General features: G+C 34.1%; 1 protein-coding gene across 1 annotated transcript; it reads right to left on the bottom strand.

The window, feature by feature from the left end:
* Positions 1 to 375: 375 nt before the first annotated feature.
* On the bottom strand, positions 376 to 2,255 carry LOC142223063 (uncharacterized). Its single transcript, XM_075292952.1, has 2 exons — positions 526 to 2,255; positions 376 to 443 (listed from the first exon to the last, which is right to left on the bottom strand). The coding sequence occupies exon 1, from the start codon at positions 2,241 to 2,243 to the stop codon at positions 591 to 593; it is 1,653 nt and encodes a 550-aa protein (XP_075149067.1). The 5' UTR covers positions 2,244 to 2,255; the 3' UTR covers positions 376 to 443; positions 526 to 590.
* Between the last annotated feature and the right edge of the window lie 7,476 nt (positions 2,256 to 9,731).

Here is a 9,731-nt window from a genome sequence, read left to right as displayed (position 1 = left end):
CAAGAAGGAAAAGTCTGAGACCCAGCGTTTAGTATACCGATCGTCTTAGAATTAAATTCTGAGTCGATTTAGCGATGTCCGTCTGTCTGTCTGTCCGTCTGTCTGTCTGTCTGTCTGTCTGTCTGTCTGTCTGTCTGTCCGTCTGTCTGTTTGTTGATGTATTTTTGTGTGCACAGTACAGCTCGCAGGTTTAGTCCGATTGTCCTAAAATTTGGTGTAGTGTCCTGCTTCGGCTCAAAGACGATCCCTATTGATTTTGGAAAAAATCGGTTCAGATTTAGATATAGCTGCCATATATTATGGATGTTTTTATTATATTCGACCTGTATATAGATTTTCCAATTGATAATTGTTGATAAAAACGAGCTCGAGGTCTGGATGATTAATTTTTATTTATTCAATATTTCGTCTTTTCATTGAAAGACTTCATCGGGAAAATTTTTCTGCGTATACAAATAGAAAAGAAAATATATACACAATACATTTAAATACGTACAAATTGCATGTTACATTAAAAACACTCACGAAAAGAACAAAAAATAATACACCAACTGTAGAGTAAATAGCTAACGACGGTGTCTGTTGCATTACTAACGCTTACTCTGCTGCGCTTTGCTTTTTCTAATGAGATTTCTGTAGCTTTGCGCCAAATTGTCAGTGTCTGTCTTATAGTTTATTCGCTTCTGTGTTGGTGTATTGAGAATGTGCAACATCTCCAGTGTTAGTCTCTTGTTGTAATTACTCTCACACTGTAACACACGCGCTCTCTCCAAATCTGGGTGATGGTGTTCTCCTGCACAGTGGGTTGATAATGCTGTTTTTTGCATAGGTCTCTGCAAACGGTGTTTCAGATCTGATTTGTGGCCTGATAAACGAGTTTTTAATTTATTTTTTGTAGTTCCTACGTAAACCTTGTCACACACGTCTTTTTCGTTCCCATTGCACTTTATTTCGTATATTAAATTGGATTTATCCATGTCGTCAATTTTTGGTTTTAGATTAGTAAATAGTTTTTGTAGTGTATTATTAGTTTTCGGGGCTATTGCGAAGTTACTTTTGTCAATGAAATTGGCATTACTGAATCTTTCGTGTAATTTTGGAATATACACGACCGATTTGTAACAAAATTTTTGCTTCTCTTTGGCTGGCTGTACTTTGCTGTTGTTGATCAGTTTATCAATGGTAGATAGAGGAAAGCTGTTTTGCTGGAGTATTTCTTTAATTTTTTTGATGTTCGGCTGGTGAAATTCTTGGCTGCTTATGTTTAATACTCTGTTCACAAAATTTTGAGCAGTATTTTGTATAACTCTCCTGGGGTGGCTGGAGTAGAAATTTACCAATCTGCCGGAAGAAGTTGGCTTTTGGTACCAGTCGGTTTTAATTTTGTTACCATCTCTGATAATTAAAATGTCCAGATATGGAATTTGTCTACATTTTTCGTATTCCAATGTGAATTTTATACTAGGGTTGAAGTTATTGAATATCGTCAAGAGGTTATTTATTGCACTTGTTTTCACAATCCCAAAAAGGTCGTCAACATACTTAGTAAGAATCTTAGGCCTAATATCACAGTTTGCCATACATCTATCCAATAGCTCTTCCATCACAATGTCGGCTACTATCGGAGATGCTGAAGATCCCATAGGTAAACCTTTTCTTTGTTGATAAAAACTGGTTTTATATCTAAAATATCTATTGTCAATTATGCAGAATCTTAATATCTTGAAGAACAGATTCTTCGGAATCTTAGTTATCTTCTCCAGCAAATGCCACTTTTCTTCTATTATTTTTAGGGCTAATTCAACGGGTATACTCGGAAACAAAGATACAACGTCAAAAGATACCATCGTCTCGTCTTCGTCTATCTTGATGTCTTCTATCTTTGATTTGAATTGCATGGAATTTTTTACGTTATATTTGGAATTTTCCGTTAGTCTATTTAAAATGGTTGTCAAGTGTTTGCATAAATTGCTGGATGGTGAATTTATAGACGAACATATGGGGCGAAGTGGGTAGTCCTGTTTGTGTATTTTTGGGAGACCATATATCCTGGGTGCTATAGCAGCCTCGGTCTTCATTCTCCGTTTTTCCGAGTCATCTATAATATTGTGTTTGAACAATTCGTCGACAAGTTCGTTATTTATTCTTTGCAGCTTGTTAGTGGGATCCGATTTTAATTTTCTGTACATCATTATGTCATTTACAATTTTCTCCATTCTCGTATCATACTCCAATTTTTCCATTCCTACGGTAACATTTCCTTTGTCCGCTTCTAAAATAAAAGAGCAACGAAAAGTGGTTTGTCAATTTGACTAATACACAAATACCCAGAGATGTTACCTGGCTCCTCTCTCATGGTAAAAAGTTCGCATTGCCACACACACGTGAAAGTTTCCCAATACTTAAATATATAGCGGATGGAGAAGAGTGTATTAGGACTATCAATGACAATGAAGAACAAGAACTCGCGAGAAACAAATTCACAACTATGATAGAAAGTCACACAAACAAACAACATTTAACGGAGAGAGAGAAATATTATCTACGCACAGTGGAACACACACGACATTTTCTAAAGCACAACAAGAATATAATCATTTTAGAAGCGGACAAAGGAAATGTTACCGTAGGAATGGAAAAATTGGAGTATGATACGAGAATGGAGAAAATTGTAAATGACATAATGATGTACAGAAAATTAAAATCGGATCCCACTAACAAGCTGCAAAGAATAAATAACGAACTTGTCGACGAATTGTTCAAACACAATATTATAGATGACTCGGAAAAACGGAGAATGAAGACCGAGGCTGCTATAGCACCCAGGATATATGGTCTCCCAAAAATACACAAACAGGACTACCCACTTCGCCCCATATGTTCGTCTATAAATTCACCATCCAGCAATTTATGCAAACACTTGACAACCATTTTAAATAGACTAACGGAAAATTCCAAATATAACGTAAAAAATTCCATGCAATTCAAATCAAAGATAGAAGACATCAAGATAGACGAAGACGAGACGATGGTATCTTTTGACGTTGTATCTTTGTTTCCGAGTATACCCGTTGAATTAGCCCTAAAAATAATAGAAGAAAAGTGGCATTTGCTGGAGAAGATAACTAAGATTCCGAAGAATCTGTTCTTCAAGATATTAAGATTCTGCATAATTGACAATAGATATTTTAGATATAAAACCAGTTTTTATCAACAAAGAAAAGGTTTACCTATGGGATCTTCAGCATCTCCGATAGTAGCCGACATTGTGATGGAAGAGCTATTGGATAGATGTATGGCAAACTGTGATATTAGGCCTAAGATTCTTACTAAGTATGTTGACGACCTTTTTGGGATTGTGAAAACAAGTGCAATAAATAACCTCTTGACGATATCCAATAACTTCAACCCTAGTATAAAATTCACATTGGAATACGAAAAATGTAGACAAATTCCATATCTGGACATTTTAATTATCAGAGATGGTAACAAAATTAAAACCGACTGGTACCAAAAGCCAACTTCTTCCGGCAGATTGGTAAATTTCTACTCCAGCCACCCCAGGAGAGTTATACAAAATACTGCTCAAAATTTTGTGAACAGAGTATTAAACATAAGCAGCCAAGAATTTCACCAGCCGAACATCAAAAAAATTAAAGAAATACTCCAGCAAAACAGCTTTCCTCTATCTACCATTGATAAACTGATCAACAACAGCAAAGTACAGCCAGCCAAAGAGAAGCAAAAATTTTGTTACAAATCGGTCGTGTATATTCCAAAATTACACGAAAGATTCAGTAATGCCAATTTCATTGACAAAAGTAACTTCGCAATAGCCCCGAAAACTAATAATACACTACAAAAACTATTTACTAATCTAAAACCAAAAATTGACGACATGGATAAATCCAATTTAATATACGAAATAAAGTGCAATGGGAACGAAAAAGACGTGTGTGACAAGGTTTACGTAGGAACTACAAAAAATAAATTAAAAACTCGTTTATCAGGCCACAAATCAGATCTGAAACACCGTTTGCAGAGACCTATGCAAAAAACAGCATTATCAACCCACTGTGCAGGAGAACACCATCACCCAGATTTGGAGAGAGCGCGTGTGTTACAGTGTGAGAGTAATTACAACAAGAGACTAACACTGGAGATGTTGCACATTCTCAATACACCAACACAGAAGCGAATAAACTATAAGACAGACACTGACAATTTGGCCATATATATTTTTCACCGATCTGGTCATAATTGGCGTGTATATCAACCGATCTTCCTCAAATTCCGTACATCCGAATATTTTATTAGTCTCCAAAAACTTGCAAAATATCAGCCAAATCGGTTCAGATTTAGATATAGCTCCCATATATAGCTTTCGCCCGATTTACACTCATATGACCACAGAGGCCGATTTTTTGCTCCGATTTAGTTGAAATTTTGCACAGGGAGTAGAATTAGCATTGTAGCTATGCGTGCCAAATTTGGTTGAAATCGGTTCAGATTTAGATATAGCTCCCATATATAGCTTTCGCCCGATTTACACTCATATGTCCACAGAGGCCAATTTTTTGCTCCGATTTAGTTGAAATTTTGCACAGGGAGTAGAATTAGCATTGTAGCTATGCGTGCCAAATTTGGTTGAAATCGGTTCAGATTTAGATATAGCTCCCATATATATGTTTTTCTGATTTCGACAAAAATGGTCAAAATACCAACATTTTCCATGTAAAATCGCCACTGTTTAGTCGAAAAGTTGTAAAAATTACTCTATTTTTCCTTAACTTCTAATGCATATATATCGAGCGATAAATCATAAATAAACTGTTGCGAAGTTTTCTTAAAATTGCTCCAGATTTAAATGTTTCCCATATTTTTTTACTAACATTGTGTTCCACCCTAGTGCATTAGCCGGCTTAAATTTTGAGTCTATAGATTTTGTAGAAGTCTATCAAATTCTGTCCAGATCGAGTGATATTTAAATGTATGTATTTGGGACAAACCTTTATATATAGCCCCAACACATTTGACGGATGTGATATGGTATCGAAAATTTAGATCTACAAAGTGGTGCAGGGTATAATATAGTCGGCCCCGCCCGACTTTAGACTTTCCTTACTGGTTTTTTACTAACATTGTGTTCCACCCTAGTGCATTAGCCGACTTAAATTTTGAGTCTATAGATTTTGTAGAAGTCTATCAAATTCTGTCCAGATCGAGTGATATTTAAATGTATGTATTTGGGACAAACCTTTATATATAGCCCCAACACGTTTGACGGATGTGATATGGTATCGAAAATTTAGATCTACAAAGTGGTGCAGGGTATAATATAGTCGGCCCCGCCCGACTTTAGACTTTCCTTACTGGTTTTTTACTAACATTGTGTTCCACCCTAGTGCATTAGCCGACATAAATTTTGAGTCTATAGATTTTTTAGAAGTCTATCAAATTCTGTCCAGATCGAGTGATATTTCAATGTATGTATTTGGGACAAACCTTTATATAGCCCCCAACACGTTTGACGAATGTGATATGGTATCGAAAATTTAGATCTACTAAGTGGTGCAGGGTATAATATAGTCGGCCCCGCCCGACTTTAGACTTTCCTTACTTGTTTTTTATTTCCAGAAGTTGCAAAGTATCATGAATATATAATTCCAAATATTACATTGCTTTGAGATTATTTTTGTCTCTAATTTGTTCAAATTTTAAGTTTTTTGATTGAAATTTATTGTCAATTTCAATTCAAAAAAGTTGATTGATTTTTGACGCGAAATTGATTGAATTTTATGTCAAAAACCACTTTAATTGATTCAATCACACAATCCGTGAGAAAAGTCAATTAAATTTTTAATTGAAAATCGTGTTGGTTTTCAATCAAATGGATTGATACTATCATTTTCGTGATTGAAAACATTTCAATTAAAAAAGATTGAATCAGCGAATTTCGTTATTGAAATCAAAAATGTTTTTTTTGTACCATTTTCATTATGGCATTGCTCTCATTATAGGCTCTCACTCTCAAACAAAATTCAAGTAACATCATCTTTATTAATTAATTACATTCCACTTTTGTCGAGATAGATCTCTGTACTATAGATTACTCGTAGTTCATTGCATCTGCCCACAAATTACTCTAAAAACGATACTCGTAAGAGTACATCAGTCTAAGAACGATGAAACTTTTAACTTAAAATTAACAATAACTGCATAAAATGTTATCAATCCATTTTTAACGAAAATGTCTATAAATGAAATAAAACTATTACATTGAGAAATGTTCTGCCAATTATTATTAAGTAAAGAAATTGTCAGTAAGAAATTGCTATCCGCTTTCAAGTTAAATTTTCTTTAAGAATTATTTTCTCATACAAAAACATATTATAATAAATTGCACTTATTATTTGGAAAGTTCTTTACATTTCACAAGTAGTTTTATAGTATGACAAAAAAAAAATTCCACCGTATTTTGTAGGTCATGTACTAAACGATTGCTACTTAAAATTGGTAAAATTTCCTTTTGAGTATTTTATTTCCGTTGAAGATACGAAAAATTAACTAGAATTCAGGAAAATGCTTGTGACAAAATATAATACAAATGTGCTTAAATTAACGATACACTTTTTTGTGTACCATCAACCGAAAATATGTACTTCGTCGCAAGCATACAAGCTCTTCAAAAGTAATAGGTTTACCATAAATATACTCAAAAATCGAGAGCGTGTTGCTCTTATTTCTATGTATAGATTTATTTTTCTCGTTTAGTGCAAGTTTGTAGGTGTCGTGCAAAGGAGAATATTATTATCATATCATTCAAAAATAGAATATTATCATCAACAGCTTTATGCGAAAATATGTAGAAGGAAAAAATTGGATTTGAAAATTGTTAAAATGTTTTTAGCGCCATACGAAGTTCAAAACAGGTACAAACTTTTCCCACTTTAGAAAATTATGTACTATTTTATTTTTTAGTAAAATTGTGTACTATATGTGTATCAGGGCTGTGGAGTCGAGTCAATTTTGCTCGACTCCGGCTCCGACTCCAGCATATCTTATTAGCCTCGACTCCGACTCCGGAGTCGACTCCAGGTGGTGTACCAAATCTCATTTTAACAGTATTCCAATTGTAATTTTAAGGTGTAGTGTTTATGTTGAGATGAATTTGTTTGCAGTTATAGAATTGCCGCCATCTATTGAGATATGGAGAGGAACCATATTCGGTTTGTATGCCTTTTGAAAATTATCGAAGATGACCATCAATATACCAGTTTGGGATTTTCTTGTTATCTTTAAGAATCTACTGTTAATCGTTATTATTTTATTACCTTTGCATGTATTTTTATACCCTGCGCCACACTGTGGAACAGGGTATTATAACCCAGCAAAAAAGAGCTTCCAAAAAAGTAGTTTGGATCCCCAATCTGTGATCCGGAAGTAGTGCAAACTTGGATCATCTCCAATGAATTTTACACGGGCTTGTCATAGGACGGAAGTACTCCATTTTTGGATCCTTTGCATTGCTTTAGAAGTTGTGCCCTGGAAGTTAATTTGAATGAGGAAATTTAAAAAGCGAAAAAAATTTTTTTCAACCAATTTCACTTTTTTTCATCCATATATTTTATTACACAATTATTTTCCTATTATCTAATTTTTACAATTTGAAAAACTTTTTCGCTCAGACCAGGGATTGAACCTGGGTTTACTGGCACCATAACAGAACGCCTTAGCACACTCAGCCACAAACGCCATTGAACATAAAGCGTCGAAAGGTCAATTCAAATGTTTTTGATATGATCGTAATACGACACCAAGGAATTCTAATTGCTTCTCGAGATGTTCTTTATTAGTATGAACGAAAAAATAAGAAACGCAGGTTCAAATCTCACCAACGGCAATTTTTTATCAAATATTTTTCTAAAAAAATATTTTTTTATGTTACGCATCGTTTTTATTTTTTACTTTCGGCATATATTTTAGTATAAATATATTTTGTCCATTAAAAATCAATAAAAAAAAAAAATCAATAAAAAATTCTCGTAATTTGCAAAACCTTCTCAAAAGAACTTCCATGGAAGCGAAAAAGTCAAACGGCGCAGCTTCAAATCCCAGCGGGGATGAAATTTATTTTTTTTTAAATTTTTTTATTATTATTTTTTTTTTTTACTTTTTTTTTAATTTTCTATTTTTTAATTTTTTTTATTAGTTTTCTATTATTTTGTAAAATTTAATTGTCCAAAATTTGCACTTAAAATAGCCTGATTGCGTTCTTTCTAATACTTGTCCACAAGGACTGCATCGGAAGTAGAAAAAATCATTGGGGGATCCCAAGATGCGCTTTAGAAGAAATGTTTGTGTACTTGTCCAAAAGGACTGCATCGGAAGTGGAAAAAAAATCATTGGGGGATCCCGCGATGCTCTTTAGAAGAAATGTTTGTGGACCTGTCCAAAAGGACTGCATCGGAAGTTGGAAAAACTCGATGGGGGATTCTGGGATGGGCTTTAAAGAAATGTTTGTGGAACAACTTCCAATTTTTTTTGCTGGGAAGTTAGTGCATATGTTTGTAACACCCAGAAGGAGACGAGATAGACACATGGTGTCTTTGGCAATAATGCTCAGGGTGGGTCCCTGAGTCGATATAACCATGTCCGTCTCTCCGTCCGCCCGTCTGTCTGAACACATTTTTGTGATCAAAGTCTAGGTCGCAATTTAAGTCCGATCGCCTTCAAATTTGGCACATGTTCCTAATTTGGGTCAGAATAGAACCTTATTGATTTTGGTAGAAATCGGTTCAGATTTAGATATAGCTCCCATATATATCTTTCGCCCGATATGCACTAATATGGACCCAGAAGCCAGAGTTTTATACCGATTTGCTTGAAATTTTGTACAGACATAACACTTAGTCGTATAGTCAAGTGTGCAAAATTTGATTGAAGTCGGTTCAGATTTAGATATAGATATTTAGATATAGCTGTATTTGGGACAAACCTTTATATATAGCAGCCAACACATTTGACGGATGTGATATGGTATCGAAAGTTTAGATCTACAAAGTGGTGCAGGGTATAATATAGTCGGCCCCGCCCGACTGTAGACTTTCCTTACTTGTTCTTTTTAAGTTAGTTCATAAGAATCGTAAAGTTTTAAAGATTATAATTATTGAGTTTCGCTGAATTTATTAAGAAATATCATTAAAACAAGTAAGTAAAGTAGAAAGTCGGGCGGGGCCGACTATATCATACCCTAAACCACCATTACAGAATTAGTAATCATAAGCTTTTGTGGGGTAACATATAGGTCTGTTGCATTTTAAGAAAATTAAGGGGTACATGTCTATGGGTGCTTTGTGTCAATCTGACTATAGCTCATAGTCAATGTTGCCAGGGAAAATGTTCGGTTTACCCTACAAGGACAAAAAAAGTTCCCTACTTTCCATACATTCCCAAACAATTTTCCCGTTAAATTTAAAAAATTTTCCAAACAAAAATGGTTCTAAGTACTTTATTATCTTAAAACATGAATATGCAACGTATATAACATAGAACATAAATTTGTATTACCACCACGGTTGCCACAGTTGGTAGAATTCTACCAAAAAAGATTACATTTTTGTTAAATCTCTATAAAAATAAAATTTTGGAAAAAGTTTCTATAAACAAATTTTTGTGAGAAATTTTTCTATAGAAATAAAATTTTGACAATAAATTCTATAGAAATAAAA

Source organism: Haematobia irritans, chromosome 2, assembly GCF_050003625.1.
Source record: "Haematobia irritans isolate KBUSLIRL chromosome 2, ASM5000362v1, whole genome shotgun sequence".
Classification (NCBI taxonomy): domain Eukaryota; kingdom Metazoa; phylum Arthropoda; class Insecta; order Diptera; family Muscidae; genus Haematobia; species Haematobia irritans.
This window is presented reverse-complemented; position numbering and strand designations above follow the sequence as displayed.